This window comes from Lepus europaeus, chromosome 7 (genome assembly GCF_033115175.1).
Source record: "Lepus europaeus isolate LE1 chromosome 7, mLepTim1.pri, whole genome shotgun sequence".
Lineage (NCBI taxonomy): Eukaryota > Metazoa > Chordata > Mammalia > Lagomorpha > Leporidae > Lepus > Lepus europaeus.
Window position 1 is genome coordinate 89,648,847 of NC_084833.1, and position 17,017 is coordinate 89,665,863.

The 17,017-nt window shown below is 40.9% G+C and overlaps 1 protein-coding gene across 3 annotated transcripts in view; it reads left to right on the top strand.

Moving 5' to 3' along the window:
* Positions 1-17,017, top strand: part of ARHGAP42 (Rho GTPase activating protein 42) — a 303,520-nt gene that overhangs the window by 252,752 nt on the left and 33,751 nt on the right. For all 3 annotated transcript variants that reach the window (XM_062196912.1, XM_062196913.1, XM_062196914.1), the window contains 6 exons: positions 1,479-1,579; positions 3,731-3,840; positions 4,289-4,367; positions 5,810-5,849; positions 15,716-15,778; positions 16,726-16,800. In XM_062196912.1, coding sequence (XP_062052896.1) covers positions 1,479-1,579; positions 3,731-3,840; positions 4,289-4,367; positions 5,810-5,849; positions 15,716-15,778; positions 16,726-16,800 — 468 coding nt within the window. The remainder of the gene's footprint in view (positions 1-1,478; positions 1,580-3,730; positions 3,841-4,288; positions 4,368-5,809; positions 5,850-15,715; positions 15,779-16,725; positions 16,801-17,017) is intronic.

A 17,017-nucleotide genomic window follows, 5' to 3' on the forward strand; every position in this document is an offset into this window, starting at 1 on the left:
CTGATTTCTCTTTAATATCTCAATTTCATGAGAAAAATTTTCATTTAGTTTGTGAATTTGCCTCTGGTTGCTTCTAAGTAATCTGATGATTGATTTTCTAAATTTCATTTCTGGCATATACTGAATCTCTTCATCTTTGCCTTCTACTATTGAAGTATTGTGGAGTTCCTTTGGGGGGCTCATATTTTCTCCCTTATTCTTATTTAAGTTTCTTCCTTTGTTTTTTTGCCATGGGTGGGGGGGGAGTCTAGTTGCTTTTATCTTTGTTTTGTGTCTTTGTGACTTAGTGGGATATCTATACTTTCAGTGAGTATCAAAAGGTGTGTACTGGGTGTGGCCTGGTTGCTTTGTTCAGTATTCCAGGGTGGAGCAAGTATCCAAGGTAAGGCCCCTTTAGGGCTTTGTAGCTCTCCTCTGGATATCTGGATGGAGGAGGGCATTCACCTGTGTTTGTATGACCCACCCTACTCATAGCTACGGTACACCCTGGTGTTAGTCTCTGATGTTTTCAGCACTAATTTACACTACTTAATGAACTGCACCTTGCAGAGTTCCATCTGTTATGAACTGCTGTAGGTCTGTGGGTCCCGGGCATGTGTGCAGAGCCCCTGCCTACTGGAGCCTGGCTCACTTCTCATGGATGTGGGTGGGCCCTAGCTTTCAATAGACAGGGCTTCACCTTGCCATATAGCTTGCATGGAGGGGAAAGGAATTCTGAATTGTTGTGTCCCTCGCTGTTTGGGTTGGGGGTGACACAACCCCTGCTATTGCTGGGTGTGCACATGGGAGATGGGGCATCAGCCTCCTGCCTGCATCCAAAAACAGATAAAAAAAAACAAAACAAAAAACAAAGGAGCAGAACGGCTTCTCCTGGCCGGATGCCAGTCCCTGCAAGGTGGGGAGAGGGGGAGGGAGGTGCACCACCTCCCTATTTGTTCATTTATGTTTTTCCCCAGCATGGAACTTCACAAGCAGTTTGTCAAGCACTCCCTCCCGCTGCTATCCTCAGCTCCATCGACGCATGGATTCCCCTCACCTGGTCCACCTGTGCTGTTTTTTTTTTTTTTTTCCTCTTATTTGCTCTTTGGCACAGACCTGGACCATCTCTGCTGTTCTCGCTAGGTCTCCCATTGCAAATTCTCCATGGCTTTATCTCAGACATGTAGTTTCTATCTTTCTTAAATATTAATTTTGCCCCGTGTGATTCGGACTGTCCTGTCTTCCGCCATCTTGGAACTCTCCCCAATAAACTACTTTTAAAGATGAGGCAGCTTAAGTTCAGACCTAAAGAAACAGAGTTTTACAGAGTTAGTGTCAGAGCTGCAAGACACTGTACATGCACCACGCTAGCCTCTCTCAAACTCACAGTCATGTTCCCAACTAACATGGAATGTGGAGATTCTCAGTGATATGTCAGTGTACAAACCTACATTCAGATTTGGTTAACAAAACTCAAATGTTTTGTTTCTTTATATTAGGACCACTTGGTTTTACGTGGATTAAACATTATTGTACATATGATAAGGGAAGTAAAACATTTACAATGAGTGTTTCAGAAATGAAATCCAGTGGGAAAATGGTGAGTGAGATTTATTTTTGTTTGTTTTAAACTGTTTATTGCTAAAGTAATGAAAGAAAAGCAAAAAAAAAAAAAAAAAAAAAACCACATACTATTCCTTTTCTGATAAGATGTACACATTTGTAAGTTGGAAGTCAAAATGTTTCTTCTTTCAATAACCTTGATGTCTTAAAAGAAAAAAAGTGACCAAGATTTTCCTTTAACTTGGCCCTGAAATGTTTATAAGCAGTTGAGTTAAATATAGGGATCCTCCTGTAGATTCCTGAAGTGTCATCTTTCAACCCTGACAGAAGAGTTATTGGTCTGTGCTGTTGGTTGGCTAGCAGCCCAGAAAGGAAGGGGCTGTCAAGGGCCAGACCAGGCTCTGGGATCTTGCATCTTTCCCTCAGGTGGCCTCTGTATGAAGCTACATTTTCCCCTACGTGCCCTTACCTCTTTTGTGCTGTGTACTATAAATACTGGCCAGTAAGATGTGTTAGAAGAAACTAAACGATGCTCATTTACCCCAAAAACGAATTGATCACTGGATGTCTTACATGGCTAGAGAACAGCATAGAGCACAGTGTGCTTCACATGGGGAAATGCTACAGAGCACTTTACTGTGTGTCCTGTATATTCATTTTGCAGGTTAAGTTAGGACTATGGCAAATGAATTTGTAAATTGGGTAATTAAACCGTGATCTGAAAATGTTGGAGTTACCTATTCTCCTAAAGATAATTTAGTCCCTCCTTATTTCAAGATCAGCATGTAAGTTTGTAGAAAGTAAGTGAATCACACAGTCAATTTGTGGTATGTATCATGGCAGAAGAAAATGTTGATCTAACTTAGACACATACTCATATATATCGACTAAAACTTACTGTGCTTTGGCAGTCATCAAAGTCTAATGATTCAAAGTGACAAACAGGAAATAAAACATGCCAGAGAAAAAGAAACCTTAGGTTGCTACATCATAAGGAGGTATTAAGTGCCATAAATACACATGTTTGATGTCTATAGAAGATAATACCAGAAATGCAAATTATGTGATAGTGAGTTAATAAATAGACCAAGCCAGAGTTCTCTCAATAAATCTATGAAATTTGCAACCAAATATAGAATTAACCAGACAGTGAGTAAACTGTCCCCTAAAATAAACATCTCAGATGTAGAAGAGAAATCCTTTTGAATTGCAACATGCTGCATTCTTTCCCAAGAGTTTCAGTTTTATAGAGGAGTACAAGGAGCAGTTGGTTATCAGTAAAGCAGTCATACAGTATGTGTGATAGCAGTGGCATAATAGCAAGTATTTACTAGAACTTTATTATCTTAGAAGCTCTCTGCTGACTTTGAGTTAGCTATCATTTAATACTAGATGACTCTAACACAAAGATACAGACAATGGTACTAATCCCTTAGCAATCCAGGAGATTTTAAGAGCCACAGTGTTGTGTCCTCACAACTATTCTGATTGTGATATTACAGCAACTGTATAATTTCATACCTTTTCTAAATCAGAAGTCCTAAACAGAGTTTACATTATTGGGTAATTTAACATTAAGGGTAAATATGTTTGTTTTTGTTTTTGTTTTTTGACAGGCAGATTTAGACAGAGAGAGACAGAGAGAAAGGTCTTCCTTTCCGTTGGTTCACCCCCCAAATGGCTGCTACTGCCGGCGCACTGCGCCAATCTGAAGCCAGGAGCCAGGTGCTTCCTCCTGGTCTCCCATGTGGCTACAGGGCCCAAGCACTTGGGCCATCCTCCACTGCCTTCCCTGGTTACAGCAGAGAGCTGGACTGGAAGAGGAGCAACCAAGACAGAATCCGGCACCCCAACCGGGACTAGAACCCGGGGTGCCAGCGCCCCAGGCGGAGGATTAGCCAAGTGAGCCGCTGCTGGCCATGGTTAAATATGTTGAAAGGTGCCAGACAGGCTTGTCACAGAATTTGATGAAATAAGATATCTGTGCAATTCATCTATTAATAAGTGGCTTCTCATATTAGAGTCAGACAGCTACCATTAGATGGAAAGAAGGACAGAGTATGATTAAGACCTTAATACATAAACTGTACTCTTAGCATTTTAAGGCAGTAAAATTTAGATCATGTGTTTAATATTTCTCAATTTACTTTGTCATTATGTTAATAATGTGTTGTGCTTCTTGTTTCAGAACGGCCTTGTTACTAGCTCACCGGAAATGTTTAAGTTAAAATCTTGTATCCGACGAAAGACAGATTCAATTGACAAACGATTTTGCTTTGACATAGAAGTAGTTGAAAGGTTTGAGTGTTTCTTTTCACTTTACATTTTTAAATAAGTTAAAGTATTTTTGTGTTTTTCAATGCTTACATACAAACAAAACAGACTATATTTGTACTTTTCAGTCTTCTATAAAAGAGTACATGTTTATTTCATTCTTACAAATATTTATTTACTACATAATACTTTCAAAAAAACTGAATGCAGGATGCTAGAAAAAAATAACATCACACCAATAAGAATGTGCAAAATCAATATAAATGATGATATTAGAAGAAAGTGTATGTAAGTAGACTTGAGGTTCCTATCACAGTGAAGGAACCTGACTTTCAGGTCAGCCTGTCTGTGGTCTGTTGAAGCCTAGTGTCTTTGCTTCCATGGAGTAAAAGACACAGATGGGAACAACATTAGCTTCTCTGTGTGTATGTGTGTATACACATATATATATATAAATCTTTGTTTTTAATAGGCATGGGATCATCACATTACAGGCCTTCTCAGAAGCTAACAGAAAACTCTGGCTTGAAGCCATGGATGGGAAGGAACCGGTAAGAAGATGACACATTCTATAATTTAAGTTTTATTGTTCTGGTAATTACAAAGTACATCTGAAGTTTTTCTCATATGTCTGTAGTGTAATTGGAAATATTAAAATAGCAAATCAGAGGAGTAGAGACTTTTACTGCTTTGCTAGCATTATCTCAGTCTCTGGCACATCTTTCCAGCTTCCTAATTTGTTTCTTTGGGGGACTTCCAGGACTAATTTAAAACCCTAAAATTACTTTTTAGAAAATGACTGATAATCATTAATTTGGCTACAGTCATTATGGCATTTTATATTACTGATAATTACAGTGTGTCCAATCCTTGCAAGGCCTGTGCTGGCATTTTCATCAGTGATGAACAAGGTTCATGGTAAAAAGTCTGATTTGATAAAACTACCTGTGATTTGACACCATGCATGTCCCTAATTTTCTCATGGTTACTTTGATATTATGTGATGTGAATTTACTTAGAAATAACAGGGAGGCTAAAGAGAGCGAATCCTTCCCCACTGTTTGTTTTCTCAGTGAATAGTGTTACTAGGTTGTTGGGGGGGAAGCACTCAGAGTAAATAGTCACTGGAGAAGCATCCTGTAGATGACAAAGAGTTGTGGACCCCCTTAAGCAGAGTACCCATGCAGCAGCGGAGCTCTACAAGCGAGCTCTGTGGACTTCAAGGCCCTGTCTCCAACTGCATTACCTGTCCACCTAAGATAAGTTCCAAAATGATGATGAAGCCTTGAAAAAACTGTCTAGCCATCTGAAGAAGTCATTTTAAGTCTGGTTGAGTTTGAAAATTGGGGCTTTGCTTTTATACTTTATTGTTTTCTATTTCAACTTTATTATACAATGATAGTTCAAACAGTTCATGGAAAAATAGCGTTAAAAGATAATGGCCATTTTCCATGAACTTTTTAAAGACTATTCATTTTTTTTTTTTTTACAAAATGTCAATCAATGATAGATTTACCAAGAAATTTGGCTCTTCAACATGAATTGTTGTAAAGCCCTGACCCAGTGCAAATTAGGTGCATGTTTTGTCAGCTCAGCGATGCACACGTTAGTATTGTACACATTGAGAACAAAGCACTAAGCAGATAATTTAAGGAAGGAGCAACCAGGTAAAATCCATTGTGAGGCACTTCCTGAGGAAGAGATATTGTGCTTCGTGTTGGGGAAGAGAATGAACTGCACGATTCAGATGGAAGGGGGTTGAACTCTGTCCAGGGTAGGACAGCCAGGGATGGAGGGGAGTGGGAGGCAGGGCTGGTTTCACCACAGGGAAAGGTCAGGTGATAGGGTAGATGGGTGGTGCTGTGGACACAGCAGTTACAGGACCTTGATGCCAAGACATTCCCTTTGTGTATGAATGTACAAGCATCATTGCCAACCTTCTGTGCTGGGTCATTAACTTCAAGTAACTTGTTGGCATCCTTTGTTTTTTTAGATTTATACCCTGCCTGCCATTATTAGCAAGAAAGAAGAAAGTAAGTCTCTTTAATAATTATATAAAATTATATCAGTTATTTTTATCACAAGCATTTTGTGTTAAGTATTAACTCAGGTAAAAATGGTACTAGCGCACCATGGATCTGATGGAACAACAAAGTTGAAATCTTTAATCAAGGAACTTTCTCATGTTAAAACCCTAAACTACTGGTCTTATGGTAATCAAAAGTAATTTTTATTTCTTTGCTGTCTGTTTATTTATTCATACACCATGTCCTACAGTTGATAGGGATCTGAGGCAGTTGATACTCAGCGAAAGAGGAATTCTGTGTCTCATTTCCTCCCTCTTAGTTTTCTCAGAAGTACAAGAGTGAAGACATGGATGCTTTCTGCTGGTTTTAAGAGATAGTATCTGGGGGCCAGCACTGTGGTGCAGTAGGTTAATCCTCTGCCTGTGGCACCAGCATTCCATATGGGCGCCGGTTCTAGTCCTGGCTGCCCCTCTTCCAGGCCAGCTCTCTGCTATGGCCTGGGAAAGCAGTGGAAGATGGCCCAAGTTCTTGGGCCCCTGCACCCACATGGGAAACCCTGAGGAAGCTCCTAGCTCCTGGCTTCGGATCGGTGCAGCTCCAGCCGTTGTGGCCATTTGGGGAGTGAACCAATGGAAGGAAGGCATTTCTCTCTGTCTCTCCCTCTCATTGTCTGTAATTCTAACTCTCAAATAAAATAAATAAAATATTTAAAAAGAGAGAGAGAGAGAGAGAGAGATAGTGTCTGGGAGCTGGCGCTTTGGTGCTGCAGGTTAATGCACTGGCCTGAAGCGATGGCATCCCATATGGGCGCCGGTTTGAGACCAGTCTGCTCCACTTCCAATCCAGCTCTCTGCTATTGCCTGGGGAACAGTAGAAGATGGCACAAGTCCTTGGGCCCCTGCACCCTAATGGGAGACCCAGAGGAAGCTCCTGGCTCCTGGCTTTAGATCGGCGCAGCTCTGGCCATTGCAGCCAATTGGGTAGTGAACCAGTAGATGGAAGACCTCTCTCTCTCTGTTTTCTGTCTGTGTAACCCTGACTTACAAATAAATAAATAAATCTTAAAAAAAAAAAAGAGAGAGAGAGTATCTGGTATGTGCAGGAAAGCATGTTTTCACTGCATTATGACTGAATCCTTGGCATCAAACCATCTTTATAGACACATTTCTGTATTTATCATCATGTTCGAATGAGCCCTCTTTAATAATCTTCAACCTTTTTGTCTTTTTTTTATTTGGGTTTGTTTAGGATATTTTCTCCATGCTTTTAAAAATTTTAGTTCCAAGTCAATTCCACTATGAAGTTGTCAGACTTCTTAAGTCCTTTTAAATTTTGTTCATTTTTATTTATTTGAAAGGCAGAGACAACAGACATAGAGATCTTCCATCTGATATTTCTTTTTTTTTTTAAGATTTATTTATTTATTTGAAGGTCAGAGTTACACAAAGAGAAGAGAGGCAGAGAGAGAGAGAGAGGTCTTCCATCCGATAGTTCACTCCCCAATTGGCCGCCACGGCTGGAGCTGTGCTGATATGAAGCAGGAGCTAGGAGCTTCTTCTGGGTCTCTCACACAGGTGCAGGGGCCTAAGGACATGGGCCATCTTCTACTGCTTTCCCAGGCAATAGCAGAGAGCTGGATCGGAAGTGGAGCAGACGGGTCTCAAACCGGCACCCATATGGGATGCCAGCGCTTCAGACCAAGGTGTTAACCCACTGTGTCACAGTGCTGGCCCCCATCTGCTGTTTCAATGCTTGCCTCCCCCAATCCCCAAATGCCCACAGCAGCTGGGGTTGAGCAGGGCTGAAGGCTGGAGAACTTCACCTGAGTCTCAAGCATGAGTGGCAGGTACCCAAGGACTTGAGTCATCACCTGCTGCCTTACAGGGTGCACATTAGCCGGAAGCTGGAATCAGAAGTAGAGTCACGATCAAGCCTAGGCACTCTGATGTGAGATGTGGGCATCCCAAGTGTCATCTTAAAAAAAAAAAAAAATCTTATTTATTTTTTATTTATTTAAAAGTCAGGGTTGCAGAGTGAGAGGGAGAGACAGAGAAAGAGTTCTTCTCTTTGCTGGTTCACTCTCCAGATGACCTCAATGGCCAGGGCTGGGTCAAGCTGAAGCCAGGAGCTAGGAGCTTCTTCCAGTCCTACCACGTGACTCACAGGGGCCCAAATACGTGGGCCATCTTCCTCTGCTTTTTGCAGGCCATTAGCAGGGAGGTAGGTGGAGCAGCTAGGACTTGAACCATTGCCAATATGGGATGCTGGCATTTTAGGCAGAGGCTTTACCCACAATGCCACATGCCAGCCCACGAAGTGCTGTCTTAAACTCTGCATCAGACACCTGCCCTCCTCTGGAGCTGAATAAGCTCTTAATGCTGTGCATTTACAGCTGTTTATGTCTGTCTGCTCTCCAACCCCCATACCGCTTTTCTGAACATTCTCCTGATTTTCAGATCTTATGTCTTTTTATATTTTTTGACTTTGGATGACCCCAAGTAGTGCTCTTATATCAATTCAAGAATGTAACTTCTCTCACAATTGGTATTTAAAAACAATACTAGCTTTGATTCATTTATCGCCTTGAGAGTTGCTCCCTTACAGACAAAATAATTCAAATAAATTCGGTTCATCCTAAAATATTCTTGTTATCCTTTGGAAACTCCATTTTGCATGGTTTGTATCTGTGTTTTTTAATTGCTGCAGATAATAGTGAAGTCGAAGATGGTAAAATATACAACTCATGTAAACATTTGTTTTGAATGATCCTTATGACAAGCAGTCATAATGTCCGTGCTTTCACTGAAAACCCTGGAAGCAACAGAGTAGGAACTGTGCATAGAGTGCCTTAAAGCAGGCCTATATTGTAAACAGACTGAGAACATCAATCAGGTGTAGCCTAACCAAAAACTCTCCCAACTCTGTGATTATTATTCATTTACCATTTTCAGAGTATAGATGCTATACTTCTGTAATTAATCAGGGAAAGAAAACTTTAATTGCTTTTATAAAAAAGCATTAAGGAAAAAAGTATTGGGCACTTAAAGGATATTGAATGCACAGATATATTTATAGTTGTCAAATATGCCACAATATATTTTTTATTAAAATTCTTCAGACTTCGGGAATTAATTCACTTTGAGGATAGTAATATCTATCATCAAAATTGAACAGATGCCCATCAGTTAAACCTAGAACTAAACTGTACTCAAGTCATGCCATTGATGATATTTTGTTTAAAAATAGCTGATTGGGAGCTGGCGCTGTGGCATAATGGATTAAGCCACTGCCTGCAGTGCCTGTATCCCCTGTGGGCGCCCATTCAAGTCCTGGCTGCACCACTTCCGATTCAGCTCCTTGCTTATGCACCTGGGAAAGCAGCAAAGGAGGGCCCAAATACTTGGCCCCTGCACCCAGGTGAGAGACCCAGATGAAGCTCCTGGCTCTTAGCTTTTTTGGCCATTTGGGGAATGAACCAGCAGATCGAAGCTCACTCGCTTGCTCTCTCTCTCTCTCTCTCTCTCTCTCTCTCTCTATATATATATATATATATATATATATATATATATATCTGTCTCTCCCTCTTTTTCTGTAACAAAGAGAATCATGGGTTAAGCCTCAGCCTGTGATACCGGCATCCCATGACGTTGCAGGAAAACTGGTAAGATGAGTCCAGGTTCATGTCCCAGTGTCAGTGACAATTTATGAGACTGGATACACAATGAGAGTAGAAGTGAAGGTCTATTTAAGAAAAAGAAAGACTGAACAAACAGAGGGGCTGGTAGAAAAAGAGACCAAGGGGGTGGGGCTCACAGTCTAGGGGTATTTGTATGTCTTTACCACTTTATCTCCAAGGAACAAAGGTGGTGGTTATACATTAGTTACTGTGAAGGCCAGTGCAGTCATAATGGAGCCCTTTCTAGCTCGCTTTTATCTAAAGCTAGATCTTATCATTGTTGACAAGTATTTGTTCCAAGGGGCTTCCATCCTGTTCTGTTTAATGTGTACATGCAGAGCAGGAGCTGTAGTTTGTATGTGCTGGCAAAGAGCTCTGGGATGACATTAGTCTGGACTGCTTTTAATCCCGGGCTGCCTTAATATGAGTGGCAGTTTGATTCCCTGCTGCTCCAATAGCAATCCAGCTCACTGCTAATGCACCAGGAAAGCAGAAGACGGCCCAAGTAATTGGGCCCCTGCATCCACATGGGAGACCCAGAAGAAGCTCCTGGCTTGTGGCTTCAGCCTGACCCACCTTGGCCGTTGTGCTTATTTGGAGAGTGAACCAGCCAGATCTCAATAAATCAATCTCTCTTTCTCTCTTTCTCTCTCTCCCTCTACCTCTCCCTCTCTCCCTCCCTCTCCTTCCTATACTTCCTCTTCTTTCTCTCCCTCTCTCTCCCTCTCCACCCCTTCTCCTCTCCCACCACCCCTCTCTAACTCTGCTTTTCAAATAAATACATCTTATAAATAAAAAGCTTACCAGTTTTTCCTCATAACTCTATGATTTGAACTAATCTTTCAAGGAAACAAGTCATCTTTCTTGATCTAAGTTTCCTGTGCCAAGACCTTGTCTTAGGACTAGTCATTAAGAAGGGCAAAAAGCAGTTAGTTTCTTGTAGGCTTTCCTCCTCTGACATTCTCTGCTGGTGCCCTAAGCCTTTGCCCCACTCAAGTGCAAGTTTTGTGTGATGACTCCTTAGTGGTTCTTCAGTCCTGAGTGTTGACAAAAACAAGAACTGTGAAAGAAATGACACTTAGATCTCATTCTCCCCAGTAGTCTGTTCAACAGTATTCCATTGTGTACCTACTTGAAGTCAGGTGTTGTGAATAAAAAAATGTCTTTTTCTATTGATATTTCTGCTAGTAGAAGTCACTGTTTAATCCTGTAATGGTAAAGTCACATAAATTCAGCCCATGTTGTAACATGGAAGGAGTTAGAGAAGAGAATCTTGAAGTTTTCCAGTGACTGTGAATTTTTGCCATTAACTGTTTTAGTAACTCTATATATGCCTAGGAGATATTTTCTCCCCAACAATAAAGAAAAATATTGATCTTGTGGTCGATGTTGTGGCATAGCAGGTTAATCCATTACCTATAACACCAGCATCCTATATGGCCACCAGTTGAAGTCCTGACTGCTTCACTTCCAATCCAGCTTCCTGCTAATGCACCTGGGAAAACAGCAGAAGATGGCCCAAGTCCCAGATCACATGAGAGACCTAAATGGAAATCCAGGCTCCTAGCTTTGTCCTGGCCATGATATCTCTTTGGGGAGTGAACCAGTGGATGGAAGATTCTCATATTCTAATTCATTCTCTCTCTCTCTCTCTCTCTCTCTCTCTCTCTCAACTCTGCTTTTCAAATAAATAAATCATTTTTATAAAGGATTAATCCCATAATTACCTGAGGCAGTTGCCATCTGTCACCAATGCTCTTGAACTTCATACTGCTGTGAGGTGGTTGAGTTCTGCAAGTTGTTAGATGTCCCTAGGTTGCGTCCTCCTCTTTCACCACATCTTCCTTGACACCTTTGATCATGTACAGTTTTGTTTCCATTGCATAGACCCGGAAAGAGGCTAATAGTTCAAGTGGCCTTCAGGGAAGAGCAGGGTGAAAGAATAATGCGGGCTGAGGTAGTGGAGAATTAACTTCTCCTTAAGAGAGAGACTAGGCCCAATGGCATCATGAGTACTTGTAAATGTACTGTTTTCTTTTTCTAATTCCTTCAAGACAATATAGTATGATGTTAGTTGTCTGTGTCTTTTAATCTAAAAGGAGCTGAGAAAAGTGAATAAGAAATTAAAGACAAGTGTTTCCTTGTTTTGTCAACCCCGAGAATATACTGTAAGGTCAAGTAGATTACATCTGTAAGGACACACTGGATTTTGACTGAGTAGGAAATTTGAAGTACAAGGACTTTTGCTCTGTTCTATTGAGGATGATTCTTTTTCTTTGGATTCTGTTGTGAGTCATAGCTTTTGTGTTGTTGAACTACCTTATGAAAACTTTATTTGTATTTCAATAAAAGCCCTGAACATTTTCAGGGGAGAAAGTAATGTTTACACTTAACTTTTGACTGAAGAAGTTAAGTTCATTAAGTTAGTCTGTTTTCTGCTTCTATCCTAACGGCCAAGTATCATTAATATTATAGAATTTCTGTTTATAGGAATTTGATTCTAGTTATATTCTGAATATTCCTGCAGTCTCCTCTAAATCAGGCCGATATAAGGTTGGGGAGGGATTGGGACTGAGAAAGAATTGGCCAAAGGAGCTCCTGTTAGCTGATAAACTGGAACCCATGTGGAAACCACCAGAGAAAAGTACTTGGGCAAGCTGGTACAAACAAATAACTAGCAAGCTATCCATCAATAAACTTTTACTGGTTTCCTGTTGTATGCCACCCATTGAACCCTGACTCAATCCATATTGTGGGATGGTGTTGTCTTGTCTATACTGTGGCAGCAGGAGTATGTTGTCTTCCACTAAAAGGAGCATTATAGTAAATTATCCATCTTTTAAACTGTACAGTTTGATATGGTAAAAAAAAAAAAAAAAGACCTTTACATTGAAATTTGATTTGGATGCTAAGGAGTTACCAATTTTTCTGTTGTTTAGGTATGGAAAACCTACTTTAATTGAATTCTCACCCACACTGATATATTTAGTGTGGTAACTCTTTCATGATTTTGGAAAATTTCTCATTTTCCATATAGGATGTATTTGCCCCTTACTTCCCTCAGGGAAATGACAGTCCTTGTGACCACATCAAGTCAAGTCATTGTGGAAGACAAACTTTAAATCAAAATGTCCTTTTCTGGCCGGCGCCGTGGCTCAATAGGCTAATCCTCTGCCTGCAGCGCCGGCATACCGGGTTCTAGTCCCGGTCGGGGCACCGGATTCTGTCCTGGTTGCCCCTCTTCCAGGCCAGCTCTCTGCTGTGGCCCGGGAGTGCAGTGGAGGATGGCCCAAGTCCTTGGGCCCTGCACCTGCATGGGAGACCAGGAAAAGCACCTGGCTCCTGGCTTCAGATCAGCGCAGTGCGTTGGCCACAGTGCACTGACCGCAGTGGCCATTGGAGGTTGAACCAATGGTAAAGGAAGGCCTTTCTCTCTGTCTCTCTCTCTCTCACTGTCCACTCTGCCTGTAAAAACAAAACAAAACAAAAAAAAACTCAGACCACAGCAGTGGCATTTGTGTGCGGGTGCTCAAAAGGTACCGTCAAACAGTACATCACATAGCCACCGTGGAACAGTACTGCAAGTATTGCTCTTTGCTGCTTGTATTATGTGAATTTACAAGTCACTAATCAAAGAAGGGATATAGTCTAATTAAGGAAGGAAAAGTTGATTGTGTGGGATTGGCTGTATTTCAGCAAGTCCTCTTTCTCATAGCAGATTCTTTAGGCTTTATAAATCAGAACTGGCCAGGTTATGCAGTGGTAACAAATGATCCTCAGATCTTAGTGGCTTAATTTTTTTTTAACTTTTATTTAATGAATATAAATTTCCAGTGTACAGCTTATGGATTACAATGGCTCCCCCCCCCATAACTTCCCTCCCACCTGCAACCCTCCCCTCTCCCGCTCCCTCTCCCCTTCCATTCACATCAAGATTCACTTTCAATTCTCTTTATATACAGTGGCTTCATTTTTAGTTCATGTCCATTTAGGTCAACAGAACTTGGCAAACAGACTGTCTATAAAGTTTTATTCTTAATAACCAACCAGTGATAGGGTCTATTAGGATAGAGTAAGGTATCGCTGCCTATATTCTACGATGCTTTTGAGATGTAATCTGGCTATTGCTTATTTTTCTCAAAATGAATGTTTCAGAAAGCAACTCTGTATATGTAGTACAACTGTTTTCACTCATTGTGCCAAAGGCAGGCTATAGTAAATATTTTTCAGTGGTTTTGTCCTCTTCTTTTTTTTTTTTTTGGTCAGGCAGAGTGGACAGTGAGAGAGAGAGAGAGAGACAGAGAGAAAGGTCTTCCTTTGCCGTTGGTTCACCCTCCAATGGCTGCTGCGGCCGGCACGCTGCTGCCGGCACACCACGCTGATCCGAAGGCAGGAGCCAGATGCTTCTCCTGGTCTCCCATGGGGTGCAGGACCCAAGCACTTGGGCCATCCTCCACTGCACTCCCTGGCCATAGCAGAGAGCTGGCCTGGAAGAGGGGCAACCGGGACAGAATCCGGCACCCCGACCAGGCCTAGAACCTGGTGTGCCGGTGCCGCTAGGCAAAGGATTAGCCTGTTGAGCCATGGCGCCGGCCTTGTCTTCTTCTTAATAAATCCATTTTATTGAAAAACCTGAACAATGTGACCTCAACTACCAAGCATTTTAAATGTCAGGAACGTGAAGTTTTAATTGGTACAAAAAATTCTAGTGTCTTGTTTTTACTCAGGGTTACATTTTTTTCCCTCTGTTTCTGCCATTGTTGAAAATTAATAAGTGATTCCTCCCATTTGTTATATTCAATAAAAATTTTAAAATACTTGCTTGGCATTTTAGGTTACTGGAAGCAGGCAGTTCTTTTGGGTGTTTAGAAGGAGCTCCCCTCTCATGTCAGTCATCAGTTGTACGCCAAGGAGGTGCTCATTCAAATGCCATCACTCAGCTCATTCACTGAGTGCTGTTCTCTTGACCTAGGGCACTGGGGACAAAGAAGTAACCGAGCCAGTTCCTGTTTATGGCGATGCCTATTTGAGTTTCAGCATTTTGTCTTCTAGATACTTTAAAAGTCCTCTCTCTCCCTCCCTCTGTGTGTATGTCTGTATGTTTATGTTTATACATATATATAGTATATATGTAATTAATAATTAAATACATATAACTAAGCTGTGGTGAATACAGTGATAGTATCTATATCCTGACCTCTTCTTTCTTACCCACAGTATGCTAGATCTTTATGGACCTTTTTCCTAGGGAAATAGAAACATACCCATGAATTTTTACAGTTTAAGAAAATAGGACATACTATCCCACAGATTAATTTTTCAGCTAACAGCATGTAATAAATATCCCTCCATGTCAGTACCTCTAGTTTTTGGGCCACAGATTTTCAAAGCCTTTTCAATCAGTTCAGTTCGGTGATTTTCTATGTCTAGAAATTTTTCAAAGTCTTTTTCTTTTTCTTCTTCAGAGTTTTTAGCCCATTGCTGGTACCCTTTCTTGATTTTTACAATAATTTTTTGATATGTATTTTTCTAGTCTGTGAACCTATGTTGAGTTATGTGACTATGTTTTATCTGTCATTTTAAATTAATTTATTTTATCCATTTGAAAGGCAGAGAGAGAGCTCTCTCGTTTGCTGTTATATTCTGCAAACGCCCTCAGTAGTTGGGGCTGGGCCAGAGCAAAGCTGGAAGCCAGGAACTCAGACAAGTGCTCTACATGAGTGGCAGAGACCAAACTACTTCAGCCATCACCTGCCTCCCAGTGTGTGCAGCAACAAGAAGCTGGAAAGAGGACCAGAACTGAGACTCAAACCTTGGCATTCTGATAGAGTTTACAAGTATCCTAGGTGGCATCTTAACCACTGCACCAAATGTCCATCTCTACAATTCTTAGATGGCAGCCAGTATTAGATTTTTTTGGTTTGAATTATCTTAATATATTTATATTTGAGAACATTGAAATATATCATGTCACCACAATGTATTAAAATTTGCACCATAGTTTAAAAAATGTTGAACTTTTCCTCTGTTTATTACTTGCTGGTTTTGAATTAAAAAGTCAGTCTTTAACCATAATCTATTGTAAGTTCAATATCAGCCATTGTGCTTTTAAGTCATGAAGGCCAAGTGAACAGAGCCCACTGGAGGAGGAATGTAATCCCAGCATAAACTATGTGATTTTTCTCTTTATTTTCAGTGTACTTAAATGAAGCAGGCTTCAACTTTGTGAGAAAATGCATTCAGGCTGTGGAGTCCAGAGGTAAGTGTTGCCTGACAGGTACCTGGTTACTCCTGTATACGCCATTCCTACAAAGAATCCTCCCAGAGTAGAAAATGAGATGTATTTTATCAAAATATGAGATTAATTTTAAGAAAGCTATAAAAGTATAGGTTACATAACTATACAGGTAGCTGCTCTGAACTTCAGTTGACCAAAACTCAGGCTTCATTTTTCTTAATTTTTCTAAATATAGCCCCAATTTACTTTTTCTGGGTGGACTTTGTATGATAGTAAGCACCTCTTTAAATTTCTCTAAGCACTGGGGAGATAAGCTTCCTGTGGAGCTCATCTGGAGCCCCCTTCCTTCCCTGTCTTCCTTCCCTTGGTGATGTCCATCGCTGCCCCAGTTCAGCACCTTCCCTCCCTATAATAGTGACCTCTCTTGAAACTCACCGCAGTTCAAGGTTAGGCTCTTTCACTTCCAGGACAACTTGTCTAAAGCAAAGCAAAGCTGCTAGTGGGCTGTGAAGTTCTGTAGGCTTAGATTGACATGTGGATCTGTCAGTTCATTTTGAGAAGTTATGTGCATTCCTTGGATTCCCTGAGTCTGTTTTCTTACCTTTAAAATGAAGATGTGAACGGCGTCAGACTGTGTGACATGCAGGACTCTCCATGACTGAAGAAACAGAAGATGAGGAGCACTGATCATGGCTTCTTATCTTCCAGGCTTTTTATATTTAAATAGTGGTGCATAGGCAGGTATAGGTTGCTGCTTTGATGATCTTCAAAGACTTTCGCATCACTGTTCAGTGTCTGCGCTAAGAAATATGTCTGACAGATGTTTCCATGGTAGGTTTCCTAAGGTTAGACTGCAAAATTGGATGAGTAGCTTTCAAATTCTACATAGACATATGCCTGAGCTTTTTACATTCTGTCCCTCGAGGCTGTGCCTCAAGCTATTTACTTGTGATTTTCCCTCCCATTAGGCATCACCATTTTAGGCCTCTACCGCATAGGAGGAGTGAACTCCAAAGTTCAGAAACTCATGAACACTACATTTTGTAAGTATTGGATGATGCGAATTACTTAACTTTTATATTCTCTTATTTTTTATTTTTTAATGTTTTTAAAAGATTTATTTTATTTATTTGAAAGAGTTACAGAAAGGGTTTGAGACAGACAGAGAGGTCTTCTATCCGCTGGTTTGCTCCCCAATGGCCACAATGGCCAGAGCTCGAAGCCAGGAGCCAGGAGCTTTTTCCAGGTCTCCCACATGGG